Source organism: Pteropus medius, unplaced genomic scaffold, assembly GCF_902729225.1.
Source record: "Pteropus medius unplaced genomic scaffold, Ma_sr-lr_union100, whole genome shotgun sequence".
NCBI classification, from domain to species: domain Eukaryota; kingdom Metazoa; phylum Chordata; class Mammalia; order Chiroptera; family Pteropodidae; genus Pteropus; species Pteropus medius.
Window position 1 is genome coordinate 14,068,065 of NW_024349798.1, and position 14,156 is coordinate 14,082,220.

The 14,156-nt window shown below is 45.0% G+C and overlaps 1 protein-coding gene across 2 annotated transcripts in view; it reads left to right on the plus strand.

Annotated features, from left to right (window-relative positions):
* Positions 1–3,478: 3,478 nt before the first annotated feature.
* Positions 3,479–14,156, plus strand: part of NDE1 (nudE neurodevelopment protein 1) — a 36,239-nt gene continuing 25,561 nt past the window's right edge. For both annotated transcript variants that reach the window (XM_039885420.1, XM_039885422.1), the window contains exons 1-3: positions 3,479–3,572; positions 10,124–10,248; positions 11,833–11,986. In XM_039885420.1, the coding sequence (XP_039741354.1) occupies positions 10,166–10,248; positions 11,833–11,986 (237 nt within the window). In that variant the 5' untranslated portion in view covers positions 3,479–3,572; positions 10,124–10,165. The remainder of the gene's footprint in view (positions 3,573–10,123; positions 10,249–11,832; positions 11,987–14,156) is intronic.

The window sequence follows — 14,156 nt, forward strand, 5'->3', positions numbered from 1 at the left end:
AACCTGCCAACTAGGATTTGATACATTTCAGCTCTTTCGGTCTTTTGAGGGAAGGCAGTTTAAACGGGATTTCGATGGATAAACCCGATCGATTTGGCTTTCTCCCGTGTCTGTCTATCTGCCTGTCTGTCTGTCTCTCGTCACGTGATGATTCTACTTTTTAAAAAAATTAAATGACGCATATTTTCCACAGCATCCTTAAGCTAGTGCAACCTAGTGGCGAGTAGAGAAAAAAGAAAACAGAAAACTGAGCTAACCGCCAAGTCCTTTGGGCCGGCAGGGTTTCTCGCAGTTACGACCCAGCTGGCCAAAATAAAGTGTGGGCTAAGACTAGGCTGAATGTTGTCACCAACAATTAAGAGGTCCTCGTGACTTTAGTAAGAAAACGTTATTTTTTAAAAGCCCTGCTCCAGAGCTCGTTACAAATGAACACTACTTTTCCAGGGACAGATTGGGCGAGCAAAAATAAGACCTTATAGTTGCAAAAGCTTTGTGAAGCCAATAACAGTTGTGTTTTAAGTGAGTAGATGTGCCACATTTGGGGTTTATTTCTTCGCCTCAATCTACTTTTGCCTAAAATTCAAAAAAATTTAGCAGTAAGCACAACTGTCATTTGCGAAACTGCCAGCTTCTCACTATTTCCTGTTGCAAATTAGGAGAAAAACAAAGCACACATTTATATCTAAATCTAGACGTAGTTTAGGATGTTAGCTGAATACTGCGGAAAAGTTTATCTGTAAAGTTTGCCAAGAAGCAGATTCACTTTGCGAATTATCAGTAACTAGAAATGGCCAAAAGAGAACTTTTTCCCCCTTGAAGTCAGCGGTGTGAGGCAATTTCATTAGACAATTCACAGTAAGTGGTGTAAATTTCAGGGGAAGCTCGTACATCCCTATAGTCATCCTTGTATTGGGAAGGGCGAGATCAAACATGTAGCTGAAGAATCCTTTGTGCTTGAATTTCATTTGCCAGGAGGCAGATGACAAGAACACACACATCATCTGTCTGCTTAGGTATTTATTACTGCTGAGTAAATCTTAATTGTGTCTGCATGTGGAGAGTATTTTCCAAGTGGGAATTAGAACAGATGGAAAGCAACTCTGTTTTTAGCGTTTTGGTTTTTTGTTCAAAGTACCAAACAAATGTGCTTCTCTTTTAGGGGTGGTTTCCTTTCTCCTTCCCTTCCTACCACCCAAGTATCTCTGAATATAGACCATATTAACTAAAAATATAAAAAAGGAAACAAAATAATTGTGGATTTTTAATTGCTTTTTTAAAAAAAGGTTTTAGCTACAAAACATAATAAAGAGCAGACACATTTTGTTTGACTTTGCTTGGCATTGTCAAGTCCAGAGTTGTGCCTGGTCTCAACAGGTTAAATACAGTAAATAAAAATGAATCAATCATACTAAATGGAAAGCAAATGAAAAGTCTGAATTGCAGATAATTTTTAAAGAAATGTAATTTTATTGTTTTCTGCAGAAAACTAGCCTAAGCAGAGTACACCAGTCCTTGGAAGCAGGTAATTATTCATTGAAATTCAATTTGATATTTGTTAAAGAGTGCTTTAACATTTTTCTTAAGATCTATTTTCTTAAGTATAGACTCTGTTAATCTTATTCCTGTTTCTTAGCTGGGCAAACTCTTTTTATCAGAGAGTAAGAGTAACTTTCAGTGTTTTCCTTGGCCAAATTATAATCTTCATATTTATGAAAAGAGGATGAAGATTTTTGAGCTGTTTAAGCAGCTACTTTACATTCAGTTCAGCTCTTAAATTATGCTGGCTGCCAGTGAAGGACTTCCTCCCCCGGAACTTCTCTTCTGTTAGGTTAGGTTTAGTGTTTTGAAATGATAAAATGTTATGGAAGGACTTAAGAGAAGCCAAGCTCTCTGCTCGTTCATATCTAAACACTAAAGGAAAATGAATAAAGAGGATAAAATTTTTAAAATATGCCAAAATTTTCCTTTCATTTTTTAAGGTTTTTACCTAAGGACATTTACCTAAACCCCCGTTCCTGAAGAGGATTTTAATGATAATCATTTCAATATCCTCTCCCTTTTTTAACTGGAAAATAAAGGAAATTGAAAACCAACTAGTTTAAATGAGTTGATCAATGCCATTCAGTCAGGACTTGGGACAGGGAAAGAAGTTTCCCGAAAGACATTCAGGTACTTTCCTTAACCCTATTGATGTAGGTGGTGGTTCCCTTTTGTGTCTGAGTTTCTTCAGGAACTAGCAAGGAGTCAAAACAACATAGAATTAGAGAAAGGTCATTCTTAACCACAGCGGGGGGCCGGGGGGGAGGAATTTTCAAAGTAGCTAAGCTCTCTTTGCCTCTAGTGTACTGAAGAACACAAGTGTAGGAGTCCAACAGATCCAGCTATAAAGCCTGATTTATTATTTACTAATTGTGAGACCTTGGGCAACACATTTAACTTCCTGCACCTTAGTTTTCTCATCTATAAAATGACGACAAGAAAAGTGCTTTCTGTGGTTCTCATCATCCTGGTCTCAGCTCCTTTGTCATCTCCTGGACAGGCCTTCCCTGACCATTTTATCTGAAGTGACTCTTCCCCAGCCCCTTTCTATCATATGACCTTGCTTTATACATAGCACTTATTGGAGTCTGTAATTATTTTACTTTTTCTGTTTGCTGGTTTTCTGTGTTATTTCTTAGTACTATGAGGTCTTTGAGGACAGGCATCTTACTTGACATTTATTTTGTTCTAAGCGAGAGTGCTCAATAAATAATTGTTGGTGAACAATTAATATTGCTGTGAGAATTAAAAGGAAACCCAGGTAGAGAAGTTCGCATTGTGTCTGACATACCTAACCAATTAAAAGATCAAGACCATTTAACAAATAGATTTTATTTAACTGTGTGTTAGGCACTGTTTTACAAATGCCAAGTTAACACATTTTGTTACCGCATAATCCTATAAGTTAGAACCCTATCACGAACAGATTTCATAGATGAGGAAACTAAGTCACAGAATGACTTGCCCAAGATCACACAGATCATAAGGGGAAGAGCTAGGATTCAAAGCCAGGCTCAAAATCAAACTCTTACACATTAAATTTTGCTGCCTTTTATTTTGGGTGTACAGGGGTGGGAAGAGCATGGGATATTGCTTAGCCTAAGCGGATCTGGATTTTTGCCCTTTCCTCTGATGTGGAGGAAATGCAAGAACAGGAGAACGCAATCTGTGTCAAGGGGAGGGAAGCATATTCACTTGAAGTGCGTTGGCCCGCAATTCCAAGCCCGTTCCCCGGGTGTGCGGGGAGCAGCCAGCATCCTTCAGATCCCCGCCGGCAGCCAGAATCTCCCCGGCTCCCACCAGCTCCAGGGCCGCCGCGTGGCCGCGCCGCGCCCAGGCCCTGGGAAAAAAGTTTCCAAACGGCGCTGCTCGGCGCTGATTGGCCGAGGCGGACGCGGTCCCGTGGTGCGGCAGCCAATGAGCGGCGCGGGCCCGGAGCTCAAGGGCGGGGCGGGGGCCCAAGGTCCGAGCCGCATCGCCCTCAGTCGCCGCCGCTGGGGCCGCCACCGCCCGTCCTCGTCGCCCGAGCCCGGGTAAGTGCAGAGCTGCAGCTGGCGGCGGGGTGGCTCCCACCCCGGGACCCTCACGGCCGCGGGGAGGCTCCTGTGCCCCGCCCGGCGCCCGCCGCGCTCTCGGGACGTCCGGCAGCCGCGGTGCAGAGTCCTTGCGTCTCCGACGTTCGCTTGCGCGTCGCTTCCCGGGCGCTGGGCTCGAAAATCCCGCTTCCCTGGAGCCTCCCTTCCTAACTTTGTGCCTTCCCACCCTTGTGCCCCCGCGTCCGGCTTCTCGCCCTTGCCAACTTTCTTTCTCGTGCTGCCCTCCCCACCCTCCTTGACTTCCTCGGTCCTTCTGCCTTCCTCGTCCCCTGTCCCCGCTGCCCAGCTCCTCTGCCTTCCTGTTCCCTCCCACCCCAGACTCCCCTCCTTGACGCCCCAGTCCCTTTTCTCGCCCTGTTTTCTGCCCTTTCTCGATCCCCGCCACCTCCTTTCCTCATGCCCCCATCGCCCCCTCATTCCTCGTAGCCCTTCTTCTCGCCCACTTCCATTCCCTGCTTCCACCCTCAGTGCAGGCCTCTTTCCCCAAACCTCCTTGCTACGGGCACCTCCCTCCCTTTGGGAACGTGTTGGAACTGTCTCCTTCCCTCCGCTTTCCTCAGATCTCTGCTGCAGGACGGTTCAGATTTCCCCTGGCGGTACTTTGGGGACGAATTGGATAAAGGATAAAAGCGCTTATTTTACAGCTTGAATGCAGTGGCTGGGCGTACCTGCTTCTCTGAGGTCATGGGAAACCCCCACCACCCCCTTGACACGCTTTTTTTTTTTTTTTTTTTGGGGGGGCAGCATTATCTTCTCCAGTCATCTCAGGTTCTCTGCCTCATGAAGGTCTGAGTACTTCCCTTTTTTCTTTGTCCAGGGTTTGTACAGGTTGTGCCTTTTCTACTTTTAGCTCGAGGGCCCTTTTAACTAACTTTCTAAAGAATTGGCCTTTGCCTCCTCTGCTGGGCAGATTTGTCGTTTTCTGTGCTAGTTTTGTTTGTGTATTCTAGGATAGGATGGCGTTTTAGGACGTGGATAGGTTGCTTTGAAGGATGAATCCCAGTGACTCTCAGGGCCACTTGTTACCTGGACCCCCTACCGTGACATAAATACACACTGATACTCAATTAGTTTTGAAACTTAAATTTTAACTCTTAGTGTGTATCTTTTGGGTAGGATTAGATCCAGATGATCTATGCCTTTGAAGTCTCAGGGGCCTCTGGTTGGTTTATTTTATCCCATTTTGGATAATAGTTTTTTAACTTGGCTTATTCTGTTCAGATGTTGTTTTTGTTTCAGGGTGTTCTTTTGCCTGAGAATGTGAACCCAGAGAAATTATGCTCTTTCCTTACAAGATACTTTTTAATGTAATTACACCTTGGTACATGAAATTGGTATCAGCTGCTAGAATTGTGTTTGCACCTAGTACAGATGCAGCTGTTTTTTATCTGCCTCTCTCAGCTGTGCCTGGCACTTAGTAGGTGTTCAGAAATGTTTGAAAAGGGATGGAAGAGAGGAACCACAGTAGGAAAAAACCTCTGTCCCTGACATCTTGGTTCAGTAGAATAAAATCCTGTAACAGTAGCTACTCTCTTTTTCTTTGGTCAGAGGTTAAGCCTTTTAAAATTTCAAAAGCAATATAGGCTTACTGTAAAAATCAGTGGATATAGTAGTGTGTCAGGTTCAAGTCCTCATCTCACTGCCTGCTTTACTCACATTCTGGCACATCCTTCCAGACCCTTTATATGCAAAGACAGGGAGATACATTTCTAGACAAAAATGGCATCTTTTACATGTAGTGAACTTTCTCCTATGCTAGTACATACAGTTCTTTACAACTGCATAGTTTTCCAATCAGTCCTCTGTTGACAGTTTCTCCAATTTGTACATTAGTGAATGATGGTGTACACCCTTGAGCATTTGTCCCTGCATGCCTAAGTATTTTTGTAGGTAGATCATTACAGACTTTGAAAACGCAAAGAGAGAAGCCAGACTTGCTGATTCTTGACTGATTTTGCCGCAGTGATGTCACTTCTGCAAAATGCAAAGTCTGTGCCATGGCATAGAAGCTGTCGGAGCACATGCTGGCACTTGGCAACTTCTTCCTCTACCTCCCTTTCCCTTCAGCTCTTCATTTGTTTTGATTGGCAGGGATTGGGGTTGGGGTTGGGGTGGAGAAGTTAATTCCTGATGGGTTACAGGTGTGGATTGCTCCTTCCCTCTGAGTGGCTTTCTTCACTCAGAGGGAAGCCAAGACAGATTGCTTTGTTTTTTTTCCCTAGTTTTGAAATCAAAGTTGTGTGTTTTCAGACTTTTCTATTAAATTTGATAACAGAAGACACACCAAAAAGAAAAAGAAAAAAGAGGCTCAGTGAAACACTTTTTGTAAGAGTAGTAGATCTAAGTTATGCAAAATAAAAGATAGATATTTTTCAAACCACTTGGTCTCAGTTTGTTCTTTTTTGCATGCTGTAGCATATGTAGTCGAGGTGTCCATTAGATTCGCCCACAATGCTGGCATGATGACTGTGTGGGCCAAATGAAAAAAAGTGAATTTGATCTCTGCTCAGTTGTTTATAACCTCAGGGCGACCTTGAACTTGAATTTAAAGACTAGCCCTCCCCAACCCTTGTACTTAGGTCTGGTTTAACTCTGCTGCTCACTTGCACCTTATGGAGATGGCCAAGGCATATGTTTCTGCTCCAGCTTCTGCTTCTAAGAAACTAAGTGATTGTCTTGCTTACTCTTAACAGTTGAATGGCTTCAAGGGGATAAAGTTGTTTGAAAATAACTTATTAAATACCTGGCATGCAGCAAATATGACGATAAGAAAAGGTGATGATAAAATTCAGTAGATAATACTGGAAGAAGGGAACCTTTGCAAGTCATCTTACCTGCTTTCTGTGGTAGAAAACAATGCACATTAGAACTTTGAGACACTTTCACATTGCAGAGGACTTATATTTTAAGATTGCTGTTTGATAACATAGTGAGGATCAGCTGTTCCTTCTTCCCTTTTAGCCTGTAGTATATTTTTTCCTCTTCCTGAGGATTGTTTTTAAAATGCAGGGAGTTTTGGTTGAAATACCAGGCCTGTGGTTTTTGCCCTTTAGTCGAAGGAGGCAGAGATTGTGCAGGCAGTGACAGAAGCTCCGGTCCCTGCTTAATTTCTCTCCAGTCTCTGAAGTCCAAAACCAGATCCTTCCATCAGTGTGGTTGTAATTAGAGCCTTTCCCGCAATGGCAGTGCCTCCTAAAACATCTTAAATTCATTCCTTTCCTGAGGATTAAGTTTCAAGCCTCACTGGCCATGGTAACAGTGTTTTAAGAAACCCTTTTCTAAAACTTGTCTCATAAGAGTGCAAGGGATGGTTATTAAACTCTAGTAACTGTATCAGATACTCCTTATCATGTAAACCTGGGATGGGAGTACTTTCCAACATGGTGGCCTGACTTCCAGTCCTCCCCGTAAGGAGGTGCCACTCAGGTGCTGAGGGAGAGATGTGTTCCCCACCCTGATAGAGTCTTAGGGATTTACAGATGTAAATTATAACCCAGCCTTCTGAGGGTCTCCTTCTTCTTGCCTTCCCTTAACCTCACACACCCCCTTTCAGCTAGTGGCCAATCTGTCTTCCCCTCTGTGCATTCATTCCACTGGCATTTACTGAGTGTCTGTTAAATGCCAGGCACTGGTCTAGGCACGGCGGGGTGGGGGGTGGTGGTGGTATAAAAGTTGGAGACGGTTCCTATGCTCAGTAATTGACATTCTAGTGAGGGAAGGTAAACACAATACTCATAGAGTGCCGAAATAAAGCAGGCCTGGGAGGGAGTGTTTGGTTGGATATTCAAATAAGGTTTCTCTGGGAAAGGATTCAGCTGAGATGGCAAGAAGGCAACTTGCTGAGAGCTCTGAGGGCAAAGCATTCCAGGCAGCAAGAACAGCAAGTGCAAAGGCCGTGAGGTGGGGCAAACTTGGTGTGTTCAAGGAACAGAAAAGGCAGTGCGGCCAGACCATGAGCGGGCAAGTGGGTAGGGGGGTAGGAGATATCTAAAGAAGTAGGCAGGGACTAATTGCTTTGAACCTTGAACATGATCTTTTTCCAAATGATAGAAAAAGTCAGTGTACACTTGTTCCTAGTTCCTCACTTTGCTATGTGCAGACTTTCTCCCATGCCAGGCAGTTGGGACGGTCCTCAATATGAGATCTGATGGTCACACAGGACTCAGTTACAGTTGCATGGGCTCTGGGCTCTTGCCACTATAGATGTTGGTTTGGTGACAGCATGCGATGAGATCTGGGCTCATTGGAGTTTGTGGCTTGAGCAGGGAGGACCACACCCAGATTTCCCCTTTCCTGTTGCCATGTTAATTATTATTATTTTGCTCTATCCTTTTTACTTTCAGCAAACAAGATCACTCTATAGAAACTCAGCCCTAACAGGTACAATCAAGAAAGGGAATTGATTCTCTCATAACTGTAAACCAGGTGCAACTGGATCCAGGTGTTGTCAGTAGTCGCAGGACCTCTTGTCTTGGTCCTGCTGTCCTGTTTTGGCTTCCTTCTCAGGCAGTCTCCTCTCTTGTGATACAGAAATGACTCCTGGCAGCTCCAGACTTAACCTCCTACCATCTTATGGACCCTAGTGGAAAGAGAGCATTCCTTTCTTTCCTCTTCTCTCCAGCTTTATGGAGCTATAACGGACATATAATATTGTGTAAGTTTAAGGTGGTAGTACGGGATGGTTTGATGCATGTGACTATTGTGAAATAATCACCACAATAAGGAGAGTTTTTTTCTTGATAATTCTGTAAAAGGCTTGGGCCTGAACACTTGTTGGCTCAGCTTGGGTTAAGTCCACCCCTGTCATTGGCTCGGTGTGGGTTAGGCCCACCCCTGAGCCAGTGACTGATGCTGGAGGCATGAGTAGTCATGTGCCTTCTCCCAGATGCAGAAGATGATGCCAAGTCCCTCTGAACCACATGGAATGAATGTAGGGCCAGCCGCCTCAAGAGACTATTGGGGTGTTGTTACAGAAGGATGGAAGGAGTGCCGGACTGGAAATAACGAACATGTTAACAGATTTCTACTCCGTCCAGCTTCTTTGCTTAGATCAAGCTTTCAGAGACACCATTCCCTGGTAGTGGGTGGTTGAGAGGGAACACGGCATGTTTTCTCTGAGTTAGGAAAGGGAAAGAAGCTACTAGGAGGCAGAGAAGATGCGCATACAGGTATTAACAAATGTAGAGGCATCAGTGAGCGCTACACTCGAATACAGGTATAATCGTTCAATTTCTACTGGGGATCCAGAAGTTGGTGGTTGTGTCCATATTGACACCAACATATTTAGCCGAATGATTTGTATTTTTAGCCTAAAATACAGCTTGTTGGTTATGCCTTGTAGAGTGATGAGTGGCGTTGATTCTTTTGTCTCCAAGGACACACAGCAGACTGTGAGCTCCTTTGAAGGAAGGAAGGGACCTTGGAGCCATCTCATTTGGATTCCTAATGACTTTTGACAAGTTCAGAGCCTTAAATTCAGAAAATAAGCTATTACATTGAGAGACTCAATCAGCAGGGAGTCTATAAACTGACAACTGTTGATAGAGTGCGTTCTCTGACCTCTGCCCTGGGCATCTCAGTCCTCAGAGCCAAGGCCCTTACCCCCCACTCCCCTCTAGCTACTGCCTTATTCGCCTTCTTCTAACACCCAGTTCTCCAAAATCCCCTGGGCTTCCTCACCTCCCACTTGCTCCTCCACTGTGATGAAACTGTTCTTGCTCATATCACCAGTGACCGACATTTCGCTAAATCTCGTGGATATTTTTCAGTCTTTATCTTCCCAGCTTCTCTGTTGCATCATGGATACTGCGTAATGTCCCCTTTTCTACCCTTGAAACCATGGGCTTCCAGGGCAGCTCACGCTTCCTGGCTCTCCTCTCTCTCTCTCTTCCTTTATTTCTCCTCCGTCTCTCTTTGTTTCTCTTCCGTCTCCTTTGATTACTGCCCACCTTTCAGACACTGGCATGTCTCAGAGTTCCGTAAATTGTCCTCATTCTCCAGTGGGTCCATCACAAGAAAAAGGGAAGAACCAGCTACAAACTCGTGGCTCTTAATTTTGTATTAGCCCAGACTTCACCCCTGAATTTCAGATTCAGTGTCACGTCTAGATGTGTCTATCACAGGCATGTCAAACTAAAAAATGTCCCAAACTGGGTTCATTATCCCTTTACCCTAAAGACTTTCGATGTTCTCCATCTCTGGTAATGGGAATGGTGGTGGCACCCAGTCGTCTAAGCTGGAACCTCAAGAGATGGCCTCACCTCCATTTTTTCTCTACCCTGTCCCCCCACCCAATGTAATAAATCAACAAGTCCTGGTAGTTTTCTCTCTCTGTGGAATGTAACGTGCAGGTGAGCTGTATTTTGTCTGGGTGTAGTTTTAGTTTTTTGGAATGTTTTATTTAATCCAACAAAGTTCGGGATTTTTTTCCCCATTACAGATCAGCTATTTAACGAATGTGAATAATAATTTTAAAACTTCTCTCCTAGACACCATGCCACAGGAAGAGTGACCTCGTCCCCGTTTTCACGATGGAGGACTCGGGAAAGACATTCAGCTCTGAGGAGGAAGAAGCTAACTATTGGAAAGATCTGGCTATGACCTACAAGCAAAAGTCAGTTCTCCAAAGTTCACCCTGCTTTTTTTGTTCCTGTAATGATGGCGGTAGTCATTTGTTGTGGGCGTATTATGTGACAAGCACTGTGAAGGCTTAACTCTATATTATTTCTGAAGAAACCATTATTACCCATTTTACAAGTGAGGAAACTAAGCCTCAGTGAAGCAAGTAATTTGCCCACTAAGGTCACACAAGCAGTAAGTAGCAGAGCTGGAATTTGAACTCCAAAGGCGATGATCCTGAGCATACTGCCACTTCCCATCTTATTTTCTGGCAGGGTTTTGTTAGTTCGCAGATGCCACATCTGATCAGTGCTTCGTATGTGGGGAGGGAACTTTTCTCTGTGCTTAGCAAGATGCGTTGTTGCAGATTTTAAAATCCGAAACCAGTGTTTCAGTGTCCATATCTGGAGTGTGTCTGTTTGTGTGTTCCTCATGGACTTTTACTATCTCCACGTGGAGGTCTTATTCCAGTCCCTCTATCTTCTTTATTCTTAGTGTGACTTCAAGATAACTCATGCCGATATTATAGATAAAAAAAAAAGTCCCTTGCATATTAAGGATTGAGAAGCTAGAATTGGGTGTTTGAGATGGCGTAGAGACACATAATATGTGTGTGATTTACATGCTGTTGAGTTGGCTCTGACTCCTGGTGACCCTATGAATGAGTGTCCCGTCCCCAGCAGCCCTGCTCAGCTCCTGAGGCTTCTTTTAGGGAGTCAATCCATCTCATATTTGGTCTTCCTCTTTTTCTACTGCCTTCTCCCCCGCCAGCCCCCCCAGCATTGTCTTTTCCGAAGAACCCTGCCTTCTCATCAAGTGCCCGAAGTAGGCCAGCTTCCGTTGTGTCATTTTCGCCCCCAGTGACGTTTCAGGCTTCACTTGCTCTAGGACCCACTTGTTCGTCTTTCTGGGGGTCCATGGTATCCATAGATACCGCACATTGCAAATGAACCAAGGTTTTTCCCATCAGCCTTCTTCACTGCTCCGCTTTCGCATCTATGCACAGTGACCGGGACTACGAGGGTGTGGGTGACCTTAGCCTTGGTCTCTAACGACACATCTGTTCTTGATGATCTTTCCTGATTCTTCCACTGCTGCTCTTCTCTTGACTTCTTGGCTGCAGCCTCCATTTGAACTGATGACTACACCAAGGTAAACAAAATCTTTAACAGTTTTGATATCTTCATTATTTATGTTAAAGTTGTGTATTTCTTTTGAATTCATGATTTTTGTCTTCTTGATGGACATAGTGATGTGATAAGTGCACATTTATATTATATCCAATTTCTACTTAGAAATAAATCTGCAGAGGATACACAATCCAAAGTATATTTACTATACATTGGGCTCAAAAAATACATGGCGAATGAATAAACAGGTCCAAGCTCTATTTCTGACTTCTCATGTGACCTCGAGACAAGTCAGTCATCCTGTCTAAACCTCATCTTCTCGTCTGTAAAATGAGGACAATGATAGTTTCTGCCTCGAAGGCAGTTGAATAAAGAGCTAGTCCACATATAACACTCAGCAGCACGTGTGTGCTCAGTGAATTATTTTCTGACATCTGATACTTCTGCAGGGCAGAGAATACACAAGAGGAGCTCCGAGAATTCCAGGAGGGAAGCCGAGAATATGAAGCTGAATTGGAGACGCAGCTGCAACAAATTGAGACCAGGAACAGGGACCTCCTGTCAGAAAATAACCGCCTTCGCATGGAGCTAGAAACCATCAAGGTGAGGCGGGTGAGAGGAGATGCACACGGGCAGAGACAGGTACCAGCGTGGCGTGCGTGCCTGGGAACGGAGCCCTACAGAGCAAGGGCCCACAGCCCTGGGCTCACCCCCACCTCTGGGCCTTCTGGGTAGATGTGGTCGTTGAACTCTTGCCCTGATGGGAGCTCTGGGAGAAGCAAGTCACACATATGTCCCCAAGGCCATTCATGGCTCGTCTGTAGTCTCATAAAGCATGTGAAAAGTAGACAATTTTAGTGTATGAAGTGTCATTGAAATTGCTGATCGTTATAAGGTCCAGGGTTATACTGTCTGGTATGGTAGCCCCCAGTGGCTGTTGACATTGAGATTAATTAAAATAAAATAACTAAATCCAGCTCCTCAGTCATACTAGCCACATTTCAAGGACTTGGGTGCCGTATGTCTGCAGTGGCCTCGCTGTTGGACAGTGAGGCCGTAGAACGTTCCCACCGTTACAGAAAGTTCCAGTGGACACTGCCAGTCTCAGACAGGCTCCTCAGCCTGCGCATTGTTGACATTTGAGGCCAGATAACTGTTGTGGGGACTGAGTTTTGCACCGAGGATGCTTAACAGTATCCCTGTCCTCCACCCACTAGATGCCAGTAGCTCCTCCTTCCCCAGATTGTGACAGTCACGAATATCTCTAGACCTTGCCAAGTGTCCAGAAAGCCTCTGCTCTCAAGGGTAAGGACTGCCTTTGGACGTCCTATAGGGCTTAGCAGGTGATTCAGTGTAACAGTGTGCCTTTGGGACCATGGCTGTCAGCCCTTGCTGCTGGGACCACCTGGCCAGCTTCGTGAACATCAGACAGGCCTGAACCACCCCTGCTCAGTAAGTCTGGGTGGTGCCCGGCATGTCTGCATATCTTTTTTATTTTTTTAAATCTCTTCATGAGAGCCGTTGGGGGAAAGAGCCAGGCCCTGCGGTGTGGCCCAGGGCGAGGTGTGATGGAAGGAAATGAGTGCTTCGTCCTCTGGAAGCTTCGTGGGGAGGACAAACCTCAAACCAGGAAGCACTTAGGGAAAAGATGTCGCTGCATAGTACTGACCGCATCCTCCTCCCAAGAGAGGAGGATCTGCACAGGTTGGAGACAGCTCCCGGGAGGCACTAGGAGGGACTTGAACTGGTGTTCGAAGGTGTGGGGTGAGTGTGTGTGTCTGTCCCTGTCCGTCTGTCCATCCAGCAGCTTGGTGCGCAGGGGCTGACCTGCCCCAGACACAGACAAGGATGAGTGTCGAACGGATCCCGGGAGCCCTGGCTTTACTGTACATGGCAAAAAGTGGGGCTGACAAACGGGTTGGGGATTGAGGGTGGGGAGAGACGAAGGAAAGGCCCCAAAGACCTTGGACGCTGAGCCATGTACTTTAGACTTTTATGTTGTGGACTACAGAGCCCGAAGCGGCCATTTGCAATCTGGCTCATAGGCACTATCTGCTCAGCCTTTAGTGGTTTTCATTCAGTACTTTATCATGAACGTTTTCAAGCACACAGCAAGGTTGGAAGAATTTTCCAGTGATCACCTGCGTGTCCGCCACCCAGGCTCTACCAATAACCTTTGCCACAGTTGCTTTTTATTACACACCTGTTCATCTGTCTTATGTTTTGATGCATCTCAAAGTGAATTGCATCTCTGTAAATATTTCAGCATTGTCTTAGTAATTAGAGTTTATTTATAGTTTATTCTTTTGATAGTAAAACAAATCTTTAGTGTTTTTAAAATGTTTTCGATCAGCATTCAAAGTTCTGAGGCAGTAAAAGTCTAGATTTCTGACTTGCTTTATGAACTGGCAGGTCTGGCCACACCAGGCCTGCATCCTTCTAACCAGCAAAAAGCCAAGTAGTGGTTCTTCACAGCTGTCTACCCATCTTTGACACCTAGGGATAAGTGCGATTTGCTTTATCCCTAAACTTGGCCTACTTCACAGCCTGACCCCTGTAGGCATTAGTTCCTTGGTGCTAATGGCAGGGGTCAAACACCATCCTTGTATTCTTAAACTCTGGGTGGAAGGCCGTGTGGAAGGGACACCAGGGGTATGGACCATAGTTTGGAGAGAGAAAGAGGCCTGCCCTCCATGGATGCTGAATAAATATCAAGCAACTGCCAAGTGATCAACTTCTTCAAGACTGAGCCGTCGAACCTGCAGAAGACTTC